At 36.1% G+C, this 14,568-nt stretch overlaps 1 protein-coding gene across 1 annotated transcript in view; it reads right to left on the bottom strand.

Annotated features, from left to right (window-relative positions):
- Positions 1-14,568, bottom strand: part of LOC121318113 (E3 ubiquitin-protein ligase NEDD4-like) — a 79,924-nt gene that overhangs the window by 7,089 nt on the left and 58,267 nt on the right. The window contains exons 7-17 of the mRNA XM_041254423.1: positions 13,104-13,274; positions 11,192-11,269; positions 9,750-9,809; positions 8,049-8,186; positions 7,291-7,410; positions 2,255-2,455; positions 1,748-1,825; positions 1,217-1,231; positions 724-778; positions 349-407; positions 65-130 (exon numbers count right to left, since the gene is read on the bottom strand). Of these exons, the coding sequence (XP_041110357.1) occupies positions 65-130; positions 349-407; positions 724-778; positions 1,217-1,231; positions 1,748-1,825; positions 2,255-2,455; positions 7,291-7,410; positions 8,049-8,186; positions 9,750-9,809; positions 11,192-11,269; positions 13,104-13,274 (1,041 nt within the window). The remainder of the gene's footprint in view (positions 1-64; positions 131-348; positions 408-723; positions 779-1,216; positions 1,232-1,747; positions 1,826-2,254; positions 2,456-7,290; positions 7,411-8,048; positions 8,187-9,749; positions 9,810-11,191; positions 11,270-13,103; positions 13,275-14,568) is intronic.

The raw sequence follows: 14,568 nt of genomic DNA, 5'->3' as shown, positions 1-14,568 counted from the left end.
CAACCAAACAAATATATTATTACAAAACAGGATTTTCAGTTACCATTTCTCATCAGTTACTTACAGGTTTCTTTAACTTCTTCCTAAAGTAGTCATATTTCTGTTTAAATTCTCTGGAATATGGCACAGCCTGAAAACAGAAAATATGAATGGTTAAAGTAATTTATTAGTTGTAAGTTCATGTTATAAAACTAAAGTTATTTTTTCTGATAACGCATCTTCCAATTTAACATTTTAAGTTAAACTGGATTGCAGTTTGATTACTAATACGGGTTTCTAAATGTCCAGTGGCTAACATGACCCAGTACAACAACATAATATTTTGATTAGCAGGTTAAAGTCACTTACAGGACCAGTAATAGCTGGGTTCATCAGCCTTGGGTCCTCCCACTGTGTGATTTTTGTATCTAACAAAAACAATGTAAGATTAAGTAAAAAGAGCCAAGCCTAATGTACAGTATTCCAGCTGCAGCATGTTTTATTACACACACACAGCAGGATGCAGACAAGGGGAATACAATATACAATAGTTATTTTTACAAATGACAGTGCATGTATCAACAACTTGTATGCATACCACATTATTCAAGCGATAACAAGAAAACGTTCAGAATGTACATATTTGCATCGCAATTCTGGCACTCACATATATGGCACACAACTATAAAAACTGTATTTTAATACAATTTACTTTCAGATCCAAGTTAAAACCATGTTCCTTACTGTGGTCAATGTAGAACGTCCTTCCATCTGCATGCACTCTCTCCTCCCAGCCAGGCTATTACAAAAACAAGCACAATTTAAAATGACTTGCAATCACAGATGAAAGACACATTTATAAAACTGACAGTACAGTAGATCATGGCCTCACATTGTCTCTATTTAATAGATTACAAACTACTACGGAGTGACACAAATATGGACAGATTTGGGCAATCTCTTCACAATACTAAAAAAGTAATCGCATGCACAGTACACTGCAAAGTCGTTTTTATTCTGGGGATGAATTTGTTGAGGTTGTCAAAACTGTCATTGCGTCACTGATGTTGGCAGTTTCTGATTGTGCCAAATCTTTTTATTCCAATGTGAAACCTGATCCTAGAGATTAATGTGTTGTGAGTAGGGTGGTTGCAGTCTGTGACAGTCCATGCCAGTTATGACATTGCACACAGCAGGCACTGACAGACAGCAAGTCTGCACTTGCTTTAGCACCGACCTCTTCAAGCAGTTTCTGCCAAAAGGAACAGGTGCATGAGAATCCCATGACATGGAACAGGAAAAAAAAGGAAACACTGACCCATATTATGTTGCCAAGTATTGCCATTTTAATAGTATCATAATACGTATTACAATTGTAATGTTTTTTAGTCAGGAATCCATTTTAAAAGAATAAAGGCTTTGCATGCTTTTTGTACTCAGAAGTATTTGTTTTTGCTTCTTTCTGGTTCACAGACCTTGACATAAAACAGAATGTACGACACACCTGAAAGAGGTCCTACAGGTATTGCTTATATTATTACCATGATGCAGCACTGGGGTACTGTTTCAGTCAAATACACATTCTATTGTTTTCTATCATAAATTACCCCTTTATCCTTTAATGACCAGGCTTTGTTGGCCATTTTATTTTCTCTTAGCAACTTTTTGTCAGTCTAAACATACCAAAGTGTGTTTTAAAGGGTACACTATCCCCTGGCCATTAAGGGTACATGCCTGAATGTATACTGCTCATACTTTTAATACTTACAGGAAGGGGGCCAAGATCACTTGGGTCCAAAGATGCTTTTGACCTCAAATGTACTGGATATTTTAATCGTGGATCTTCCTGTAATATGAAATATTAAGATCTGCTCTTTATCCAACACATCTAATGCAGCAGTTGAGAAGTCTGCGAGTGATACTCGCCAGGTTAGGCTCAAACAATGCAAATGTTCAAAGAACAGAATGGCCTTAGAACTGGAGGCGGATGAACTTGGCCACATAGAAAAGCATATAAATGTCAAATAGTTGATTTAAAGTTAGTATTCGTCTTGCTGTACATATTGTGGTTCATTGCTTAACGGCACCAGACTAAAAAGGTTGTATTAATTCTATCACCCAGTTATGCAGCTGTCTCAATGTTAAGCACTAAAAAAAAAAAAATCTCATGTGCGCAGTTATTCACACAAAACACTAAAACTCATGCAGTAAGTTTGTAGGCCATTATTATTAGTTAATAAGAAATTAAAAGACGAATATAACAAAAGCAGCATACCCAAGTGGTAGCTCTAGTGTTGTGGTCAATGAAGAAGGGTTTGCCGTTGGGAGCTATCCTCATCTCCCAGCCTGGTGGCAGGAAGCTCTGTCCTGTCTTGCGATTGCTTTTGGGGGAGCTGTAAGGTGAGGGCTGTGGGGACTGAGGGTTGGAGAATGTGTCTTTCACAGCTCGGCGGACTGTGACATTGTTAGCAGTACCCTGAAACAGGAGAACAACAGAGCGACTTTCTTTACATTTCATTTTGGAATGAAACTCACACAAAACGTCAAATCACAAATTCTGAGATCGTTCAATAGGAAAGTCAAGAGTAAGAACACTACAAGAAATACAACAGAATTAAGTAACAGCTTCACTAGATATTAAATAAAATCTCTGTAATGCTTTGTGAAGAAAATATGTAATGTCTTCCAATTTATCTGTGGAAATCCCAAATGAATTACCAGTACATCGCTTGGTTATTTAACAAATAATTTAAAAAAAAAAGTTATCTGGTCATCTATTTAACAAGAAAGGTGTAACTCAGTTGTCAAAACTTATTTGCTGAGGCAACACAGTTTTACTGGAGGTTTCTTTAGGTTGCTCGGGGGCAGTCTAGTGAAAGCAGCAGTGGCGTCAACACGTTCATAAATGTCTGGTTTATGCTGGCTATTATATATACACACAAGAGGCACTTGACCGTGTTGACATCACCAATACCTGCAATCGCCAATAAGAGAGGCTGCACAAGGAAGTAACAGGGATAAAAAAAAAGTATTCTTCAACAGAATAATGTAACTAATATATAAGAAATATCTACTAATGCCTAATAAAGTTGAATACTTGATACAGGTATACATACATTTAAAAGCAAAAAGTAATACCACACAGAGGGGATAATGAAAAAAGCCAAAAGTACAAGCTAGGTTATTTGGCTTTTACAGAGAATGAAATTCAATGTAAAAGGTAGATACAGCTGTGTTATCTTTCTTTTACTTATTTATTTAAAAATACATTTTCAAATATTCTTTAGAGCCCATATTAATCTAACATACAGGTTTAAAGAATGACTGCAGTTACCATTTGGAGGAAAACAAGAAAACACATCCAACCACTTCACTCATTTAAAGTTAATTATTGGTAGCGCCTTGTGAAATTATTTTTATTTTGATTTTTTGTTATGATTTTTTGTTTTATTTTTCACAAATTGTTTTATTTTGTTATATTACAGATATACCTTAATAGAAACAACTCAAATAGATGTATATCAATAATAGTATAGAACATTTTTTAACTACATACAGTGCCTATAGAAAGTCTACACCCCCTTGAACTTTTTTCACATTTTGTTGTGTCAGTGCCTCAGTTTCATGCATTTAAAAGAGGATTTCCTTCCAACTTATCTACACACCATACTCCACACTGTTAAGGGGAAAAAAGTTTTTATTGAGAAAAAAATATATATATTAAAAATACAAAACTGAAAGATCATAATTGAATAAGTCTCCACCCCCCTGAGTTAATACTTGGTGGAAGCATCTTTAGCAGCATTTACAGCTGTGAGTCTGTTGGGATAGGTCTCTACCAACTTTGCACATCTAGATTTGGCAATATTTGAGCATTCTTCTTTACAAAACTGTTCAAGCCCTGTCAAGTTCCTTGGGGAGCATTGATGGACAGCAAACTTCAAGTCATGCCACAATTTTTAGATTGGATTTAGGTCGGGGCTCTGACTTGGCCACTCAAGAACATTTACCTTTTTGTTCCTTAGCTACTCCAGTGTAGCTTTGGATTTGTGCTTTGAGTCGTTGTCAAGCTGAAAGTTTCAGCTTTCTTGCAGAGGGCAGCAGGTTTTCCTCAAGGACTTCTCTGTACGTTGTTCCATTCATTTTCCCTTCTATCCTGAGAAGTGCCCCAGTCCCTGCCCATGAGAACCATCCCCATAACATGATGCTGCCACCACCATGCTTCACAGTAGGGATGGTGTTCTTTGGTTGATGCGCTGTGTTGGGTTTGCGCCAACCATAATGCTTTGCATTTAGGCCAAAAGGTTCCATTTTAGTTTGGTCAGACCACAAAACTTTTTGCCACATGGCTACATAATCTCTCGAGTGTTTTTTTTTTTGCATACTTTAAACGGGATTCAAGGTTGGCTTTCTTGAGTAATGGCTTCCTTCTTGCCACCCTACCATGCAGGCCATATTTGTGGAGTGCTTTGGATATTGTTGCCACATGCACACTTTGACCAGTCTTGGCCATAAAAGCCTGTAGCTCTTGCAAAGTTGCCATTGGCCTCTTGGTAGCCTCTCTGATCAGTCTCCTTCTTGCTCGGTCATCCAGTTTGGAGGAACGGCCTAATCTAGGCAGGGTCTTGGTGGTGCCATACACCCTCCACTTCTTAATCGTCTTGACCGTACTCCAAAGGATACTCAAGCTCTTTGATATTTTTTTATACCCATCCCCTGATCTGTGCCTTTCAACAACTTTGTCCTGAGTTCTTTTGAAAACAACTTGGTACTCATGGTTGAGTCTTTTCTTTTTGAAATGCACTACCCAACAGAGTGAACCTAAAGGAACTGCTGAATTTATCCTGAAACCATGTGAATCACTACAACTTAACACAGCTGGAGGCCACTTAACTTGGTGTGTGATTTTGAAGGTGACTGGTTACACCTGAGCTAATTTAGGATTGCTATTATAAGGGAGGTGGACACTTATCCAACCTAGCTATTTCAGGTTTTTATTTTTAATTAATTTTCTAGAATTTCTAGGATATTTTTTTCACTTGGAAGTTGTGGGGTATGATGTGTAGATAAATGAAAAAAAAAAACAAAAACTATTTTAATGCAGTTTTATTCCAGGCTATAAGGCAACAAAGAGTAAAAATTTTGAAAGAGTGTAGACCTTCTATAGACACTGTACATCATTTTTATTAAACATTTTCTGCTTTTTTTTTTTTTTTATAACATTACGACCCAAACAGACCTCGTACAAAAAAATAATTTCTCATTAGCGGCAGTAACTAATGTATAGCCCCCCACTCTTCTTAAATAACTGCCTATTTACAGTAAATACTGCCCATGCCCTCTATACAAATACAACAAGATATATATATATATATATATATATATATATATATATATATATATATATATATATATATATATATTTTATCTTGCAATTCATTCATTCAAATTCATTCCAAACCAACTTTGCTCCAGTGCAAAGTTTGCACCACTTGAAATAAAACAAACAATTAGCATATTAATACAAAATATAAGCAAACAGCTATATTTTCTCCATAAGGAATAAACAGCTTATTCTTACTGACGGTATCTTTCAACTCACATTCCAGACGAGGGCTGCAAAATCTGCACATCATTATTTTGTCACCGTTGTTATGCATTTTAGAAACAAACGTCTCTTCTCTTCCATCACAATTTTAATTCCCAAACGACTCGCTCTAAATTATATATCTGCGCAACTGCTAGCCAGAGCTTCTGTTTCCATTAGACCGTGTCTATGGTAATGGCTAAAGCATTTTTTTAATAGACCTCCCAATTTAAAAATATAATTCAAATTGTAGCGATACGTGCAGTTTGTGTACTGTAATTCCCGCTGTAATTGTGTTCCCCTCCCTCTCTATTTTACGCCTCTTGTTTGCCCATTGGTACAAAATAAAATAAAAATAACAATGATACAAAACAAAAATAAATCCTAGTTCCTGTTTTGGAATGCTAACTAAACTTAACAGGATTCACAGATTTAATACTTTCATCATTTTAACATTCATTGTATTCAGGTCTATACACAGCTCCTTATCTTTACACAAACAGCTATTGTCTTTGGATAGCTGTGGCATTCTGGGAGATGTAGTAATAACTACATTTCTTTGACTGTCTAACTTACATTCCAGGGTAGAGACTGCATACTATTCAGGGGTCCTATGCATCTCCCTTCTACAATTCTACTCCACATTCCACCACAAAATTAATTTCTACACAAACACCCCACTTCTAATTTGTATTTCACATATCTTCTGGACAGGTTCAGGAACAGCAATTTCATCATAAGTTTGTGAATCTCCATCAATTACACAGACGTTAGATTAACTCAGCTTTTGCCTTTCTTTCCTGGCTTTAACTACTGTTCGAACAGGTTTACAGCCCACTTACGTACTTATCAAAAATCAATCACTATCAATAACTTTACTCTTTGTTCCAGTTTTTTTGCATTTTTATTTTTTAATGCCACTGCATGTTCTACATCTAAAACATAACCCTCACTACTATCTTAATTTACAACAAACACTTTTGTCTGTGTAAGAGGAACTCTGAGTTTGAGTATGAAACTCAAACATTTTAACAATTTGAAATAACCACCCAATTCCAATGTCCAAATTAACAATCAATTGAATCTCTTTACTGAAAAAGTATCAATTAGGAAGAAATGTTTTAAGTGGCATAAAGAACTCAGTGTTGAATCGGCATGAAAATAGTCCAGTTTCTTGTGCCTGACGGCACTCGAAACGATGAAATATGTTTACTGTTTAGCCCATACATATTCTATGTTGCTAAGGAAAGAGAACACTACATAGAATAAAATATATCCTTGTAATCTTCACGTACATATATAGGCATGTGCAAAAAAAATTATTCCTATAAATTCCCATGTCATGACGTTCCCCAGTTGGCAGCTTCATTTAAAAACCAACTTGAGATTATTGTGTTATAATATATTCTGACCCACACATTATTCTATTTATTACAGAAGATTTGGTCTTTACTATAATCAGCCACTTCAGGACAATAATGCAGTTACTTTATCATCTTTCTAAATGATCAGTGCATGCAAAGAAGAAAACACTGAGAAAGGGGAGAGGAAGAGCCCCATGGAAGTTCTACAGAAAGGAAAAATAAAACAAAAAAACATTGGAGATCTGAACAAGAATGTGAACCTGAAATAACAAGATGTTTGAGTTGTGAGTAAAGGGAAAAGATGTAAATGTTAAGGAATGGAAGAGAGCCCCAGGTACTGTATTTGAGGTAGACTCTCACCTCAAGCGGGGTCGACAGGGTTACTGTGGGAGAGCTGAGACTGCGAGGCCGTCTTAGCTGAGGCTCGCTTAGATGGCTGCTGACGTTTGAGGTTGAGGCTGTGGCCCCGTCTTCTGTGTGCTATTGTGAAAAGATAAAATGAGCATTAAGGAAACACATTACATTTACTCATTTAATAAAGGCAAACCATTCCAAGAAATTATTAAAATACATCTGCTAAACTCAGTTATACAATAAATATTACAGGCTACTGTAATATTGTGTCAATAAAATAATGTGGCCAAAACCAATTCCCCTTTAAGGCAGTAATGATTAGCTTTGATTCAATATGGATTTTTACTTGCAAGATATTGTAATGCCTTTTTTCTTTTTAATGCTAATTTCTCCCAAAGCCACTGTTTCTGGACATCTCTGCTACTAAAACACATAATAAATGATTCCCATATACAGCTCTTTACGGGAAATTAAGCAAGAAGCACTGTGTCACTGTGGAGAGCAAGAAGCACAGCACGGGTAAACACACTGAAAAGGAAAAAAAAAAAAAAAAAAAAAAAAAACAAGAGTGAAGAGAATGACAGACAGCTTAACTGAGCTAGAATCCCACGATTTCTGACATGGACTTCTGTGAAAACTAAACATGTTTAATGATTTGTTTATCCCAAAGCAGTTTGAAAGGCTCTACGAAGAAACACGCAGAAAAAGAAAAGGATGTTGCTGTCCCACAAGGCCTTGGTGGGGTTGACGGGCAGTCTTCATACCTGCACAATAGGACGGGTCCAGGATGTTGTACGGTTGTTATGGTTGACATAATAGGTGCGTCCCTTGTTGTCTTTTCTCTCCTCCCATCCTGGTGGTAAACCAGGCGTGGTGTGGACATAGGCCATGGAGGGCGATTGCTTGAGCAAGAGATTAGTGAAAGATTACTGAAACTAGCATCCTGAGTCTGCCAGGCGACTGTTGTGAGAAATTGAAGGTTCTCAAAAATTATAAATTCCTATTATCAAAAAGTCAACATCAATAACAGTAAAAAAAAAAAAAAAAAAAAAAAAAAATAAATTAAAAAAATGAAACCTGAAAAAAAAAAAAAAATCTACATGATACTGAAGCTGATCAATGTAAATCAACCTTACCTTGGAAGGTTTATTTGCTAGCCTTTCCAAAAACATTTTCTCACTTTTTAGCCATTCGCTGATTCTCAAATCACCTCTCAGTCACTGTGTAATTTAATTTTATCATATTTGTACAGAAGTTTAAGACTGTCAAAGTCACATTAGGTCACTTTTACAGTATATTACTTGTGCTCTATGCTGATGGAAGAGTGGGACTTTTACAGTATTTTAAACCCAAATAAGAGACTTTGGTAATTTGCAAACACTGATCATAAATCAAGACGTATGAAGATGATTGTACAAACATTAATGAAAGGTAGGACATTTGTTTCATAAAGGCTTGTAGATGCACCTTTCAGAAATTATATATTTGGGTTTCTGTCATTGTTATTCAGTGGCTGAACTGGGATATGGGAGTGAGGATCACCTGGTTCCCAGCCCTTAGCACCAACTATTGAACCCCACTGGGTTTGCTATATTAATGTTATGTAAAATTATATCATCATTTGGATTGCTGCCATTTCCAAAATATAAAACAAATGTTGCATTTAGAAATCTATGCAGGAAGTGGGGTAAACGTATTGTTGCTAAGCCAACACAGCATTTACAAATTATAGTCACCATTATAGCAAACAAAGAAAAAAATTATATATATATATATATATATATATATATATACACACACACACACACACACACACACACACACACACACACACACACACACACACACACACACACACACACAATTACTTCATTTCACATTTCAGCCAATGAGCTAACGTAATGAATTCAAGAAGACTGAAATGTTAAAACAGGTTTTACAACAACTAAAATACTTTCACAATCCCCTGCAACAACCTTTAGTCAATAGAGCAGAAAAAACACCATGTTTATTTATTCAAAAAACTAGACAAAAGCTTGGATAAAAATAGCTTAATTGTTATGCCTTACCTTTAACATAGGATGCCTTTTCTAGTTTAGCCTTTCCTACAATGTGGATGCCTGGAGCTAGCTATGAAGATAAGCTCCATAATGCTAATCGTGGATTTTACAGAAATAGCTAATTATCACAGTATATTATTGGGATACCACTATAATACATTATTTTATCATCCAACTAATGCAGTGTCTAGATAAGTGGAATCTAATAGGCTGATGCACAGGCTGCTATAAAACATCCCTTTAAAAAAAAAAAACATTACAACACAGCATGAAACCCATAAATACGTTGCCAGCGAGTGATTATATGAGTGATGTGGGAATGACTGCACAAAGCAATACTGCACTGGTAGCTCAAATCACGACGTCTATCTTCTTTATTAAACTGCTACTCAAAAAGCATGTTACCATTGACTCTTCAGCGCCACTGACAGTTTGGGCACGGGCTCTCCCATCCTGGGTGTTCTGCTGACAAATGATAATAAATCTTTAGAATGGATACGATGAGATGTCAAGGACTCAGGTTTGTGACTAGATCAGTAATCAAAAATAGAGAATTGATTGATAAATTTAGAGAGCAGTATAAACCATGTGAATGTGATTGTGCAAAAAAAAAAACACAGAACCAAAGCTCTGCATATGGTAGTTAAAAATATAAATTATTTTTTTAGAGCTTCAAAATGCAAGTCAATATCACTCAAGTACAAGTTCAAACTGGTAATTTGAATGTCAGTGCTAACCTTACTAGCTTTCCGAATATCTCTCATAACGACATATTGCAGAACCTTGTCAAAAACAAAAGCGCACGATTCGCTGACGCAGCGTTGAATATTGTAAAAGGGTGTTAAACACTTTGCAAACTTTGTAACCTGGAGCTGGCAAACACTTAGACAGACAGAACACTTAAGCAGGCTAAACTATTTTGCTTTGTATTTCAGTTATGGAAGACTTCAGTCAATTGTTACTGCCTCCTCTGAGCCAGAAATACACAGGTTTAAATGCTGCCCGGAGAACAACAATATGGGTATGGGAAGTGAAGACCCTTTTTTTCTGCTAAATGAAGCAGTTCTTCGTGACAATTCCTTCACAGTTAGTTTTGACGAAGAACCGCAAAGCTACTGTAGTAAGGCTTGTTCTCTGACCAAAAGTGATTGTGATGATATCTGGAAAAGCTAGGCAAGAAGTCACTATACAGCCTTTTCTGTAGACTCTTTACATCTGATATAGTTCAGGTACTTTCATTTGAAGGTACTGACTGTCAGTAGTTTTGGGAACATTTTTTGTTAAGACACACTTCGAGAAAACACTATTTAAAAAAGAAATGGCTATTTTAAAGTGAAGGCTATATGAATAGGGCCCACAGTGTTCCAAAAATTCAAAAGGAATAATTAAAACAATCTTGACTGAACTGAATAGCACCAAGTGGCAGTTTCTTTTGTGCCAGGTATATAAAAAAAAAAAAAAAAAAAAAAAAAAAAAAAAAAACACTATGATCTTTGTATTCTAAGCTACACAAAAGTATAATCATGCCTTTCAATGAGATGTTCTCCAGTGGTAAGTTGAGATAGACAGAAATCCCAGATGATTCAATATTCAGTTATTAAATAAGGCCTTTTCCCTTCCAACTGCACTGAAACAATGATACTGGCCTTTTAATACACTAACATATTTTAATATTTCAAATTCAATATTTTCAACACATCATGAATGTCAACTGATTATTACAGAAAATAAGCAGACAGCAGTAGAAAAGTAAGCGTTTCTGCCCAGACTGTGAAGATTTGCAGGAAAATGGCCTTATTTAAAAGTAAAAGTTGGCGATGAGTAGAGGAGGGCAAGGAAATGTTTACCGGTGGTGGCTGCTGGGCCTGTTCGCTAATCCCGTCCGTCATGCTTGACGAGCGCATTCTGGACGCCAGCTGGCTCTGCTGAAAGACAAGACAGACAAGTATCTGTAAACATACTTACAAATTGTCTTCACTTGGTGCTCTATGTAAAGATAAATATGATCACACATGTCCAAATGCCAGTACTGTTTTTCGTACATTTCATATAGGTTCTTAGAGAGTACTAGATATGAAGGCTGTTCTATGTTTCTCTTTAAAGCAGCAATTTAGTTAGATTTTTACCTTTTTCTTCCACAGCTTACTGCAGTTTTTAATACAGACTAGGAAAAGTAAGGATACTTGACAGTAATGTATGCTCATGACACGTTGCACATTTAATACTGACAACCTTAATACAAGGAATAAACTACACCAAAGTGTGCATATTAAGCTTGTAATAGTACTAAAGCTCGGTCTAGGCATTCATCTTTCCACCAGAAGTCCTCGATACAATTACAGGCTTATTATACACATTTTGGTGATCTTTATTTGTTAGAATTAGTTGCAGCCAATTATAATACCTTGAAAAAGTACCACATTTCCCTTCTCTCTTTTTTCTCTTTAAATGGTCTTGTTTTGCCACTAAACTTTATTTTGTTTTTCTGAAGTCTGATTGCCGTAGTAAACTGAACTTTCATACTTGTGTCACTTTAAATACTTGTCTATGTTTCCCAGTATACAGATTTTCTTTCAGGTACGCTTTTAGTAAATTTATATCACACAACGTCTTTTTTCTTGTGGCAGCATTTTCCTGATTTTCAACAAACAAATCTCTGTCTTCATCAGTAATATCTTGAAATCTGGTCTAAACTACTGGTTTGTGTGCTGTGAAGTCAGTTAAGATGCCCATGCAACCTGTACATAACAAACCATATAATCTTACAGCTCTACATACCAAGACTGTAAACTGTGGGTGTTCTAATCGAATTTATTGGGCTGTAAACGGCTACTACTATTTACGATTCGTTTTTTTTTTTTTTGTGACCTTATTTTTCACATTCCTAAACTTTTAACTCATTACAGATTTCAGTAACACTTATGCATTTTGAGAAAGCTGGCATCTCCTATTGGACACGCATGTATGTATGTATGTATGTATGTATGTATGAAGCCAGCAGAATCAGTCTGCCTTTATACCTGGGATTTATACCTAAACTTTAGTGATACTGTGAACAGTTTGCCCTTACAATTGATTTATTGTATTAGCAAATAAGTACATTTATAACGATGGATGCAGTACACAAAGTTATGTATTTATTTCCCCACTGATCTGTCATACAGAAGGCATTGTATGTTGTTGGCAAATGAGGGTACCCTGGTTAGATGTTACTGGTGTTTTGCAAAACTACAGAATGAAAAAAATATTTCCCTGAGTTATTTTTTTCAGTGGGACGCTGCTCCACCACTTATTTCTTATCTAAAGTCAATATTTTATTTTGGAATTTGTATTTTATTAATAGACACTTTTCACACCAAAAGTCCCTTCAAAATTACAAGATTAAGCACACTACATAATCCAGCGCAAACATAAAGCACTTTGTAATTATGTTTGCGTTTTACAGTGTTTCATCAAAAAAGGGCACATAGTGTTATGTTTTAAATAGCGTTCAAGCAAATGTAATAACATATACACACACACACACATATATATATATATATATATATATATATATATATATATATATATATATATATATATATATATATATATATACATACATATATATACACACACACACACACACAATTTTATTTATTTATTTAATGTGAATTGCAATACCAGCTGAAATTCTGAGTCACAGACCAGATTTATGAGGTAATACCATATCACAAAACAGCACAAGAATAAAGCCTATTGCAGCTTTTAGTGACGTACCACGGCAGGGACAAGGTGCACTCCATTAGCATCGGGAGAGAGCTGAAGTCTGCGGCTGAGCTCCTCAGAGAACTCCTGGGGGCTCGTCTGGGGGACGCTGGGCGGGGAGGCAGGAAGAGGATCAGACTGGTCTGCTGAAAAACTGGTCTCCTCAGAGATTGCGTCCCAGGACTGAAACAAAAAAGAAACACGGCTATTATAATACACCAAAACCAGTAATCAAAAATCCATTTTAGGTGTTCATTCTATTAGTTAATATGTCATGTGTAGGGTGTCTCAATGTGTAAGAAATGTCATGTCGTGCAGTTTGGGCAAGAGGTAAGAGGTGAGAGTTCTGACTGCCCAAACTGTGCAAAAAGACATTTATACAATAACACTATGTAACACGTTTTTTGTTCCTGGGTAGTAAGTGTTATTTCCTAATTACTTATGCCTCAAAAGTATAGAAAATGGCTATTATTCCCCACAAACTTTGCTTTTGTGACCAGGACAGTGATATTTTGAAATGTACCTATTTCCAATGAGAAAACGGTCTTTTTGTTCACATAAAGTCAGAAAGAAACCACATATGAATCCAAATTAACATGTATTTATACTAAAGTAATAGAAAAATGACTACAAAAGATTTAGAAGTGAGTAGTTTTTCGGGATTTACGATTATACTGTAAATCACTTTCACGAATCAGCCCCCAAATGTAGTCTCCCATCATGTTCTCGTTATACTGTCCTTGGTAGCGGCGTTCAAAGTCCAGTATATCCTGGTTGAAGTGCTCGACTTGCTCCTCCAAGTACGCTCCCATGTTCTCCTTGAATTTATCAAGATGAGCATCAAGGATATGGGCTTTGAGGGGCATCCTACAGCTCACTGTGCCGTAGTTCTTCACCAGAGTCTCAATCAGCTCCACATAGTTTTCGGCCTTGTGATTGCCCAGGAAGCCCCAAACCACTGCGACAAAGCTGTTCCAAGCCGCTTTCTCCTTACTAGTGAGCTTCTTGGGAAATTTGGGTAAAACCGCCTTGGAGACCCATCAGGAATGCCACCATTGCAGCCTCTTGATGCCATCTCAGAGAAATGCAGATGTGTATCCACTTAGGCAGCTGGAAGTAAACTGAACTGGTGGGCTTAAGGCCCCTGTATTTATACTACTATTTATATTACTGGAAAGTTCTAGAAGTTTACTCAGCACTGAATCTATCTGGAATGTTCTGGAAAATACGTAAATCTCAAAATATCACTGTCCTGGTCACAAAAGCAAAGTTTGTGGGGAATAATAACCATTTTCTATACTTTTGAGGCATAAGCAATTAGGAAATAACACTTACTACCCAGGAACCAAAAAAAAAAAAAATTGTTACACAGTGTAATAGACACCCTACACAACATATCAACATATTATAAATCACATGAATGGCGACTGTACTCAGGAATAGCTTTAAACCATGGTTCAGTCAAAAATCAACATGT

Source organism: Polyodon spathula, chromosome 1 (genome assembly GCF_017654505.1).
Source record: "Polyodon spathula isolate WHYD16114869_AA chromosome 1, ASM1765450v1, whole genome shotgun sequence".
NCBI lineage: Eukaryota > Metazoa > Chordata > Actinopteri > Acipenseriformes > Polyodontidae > Polyodon > Polyodon spathula.
Note: the sequence above shows the minus strand (reverse complement) of the source record. Positions and strands in the feature narration are given on the sequence as shown.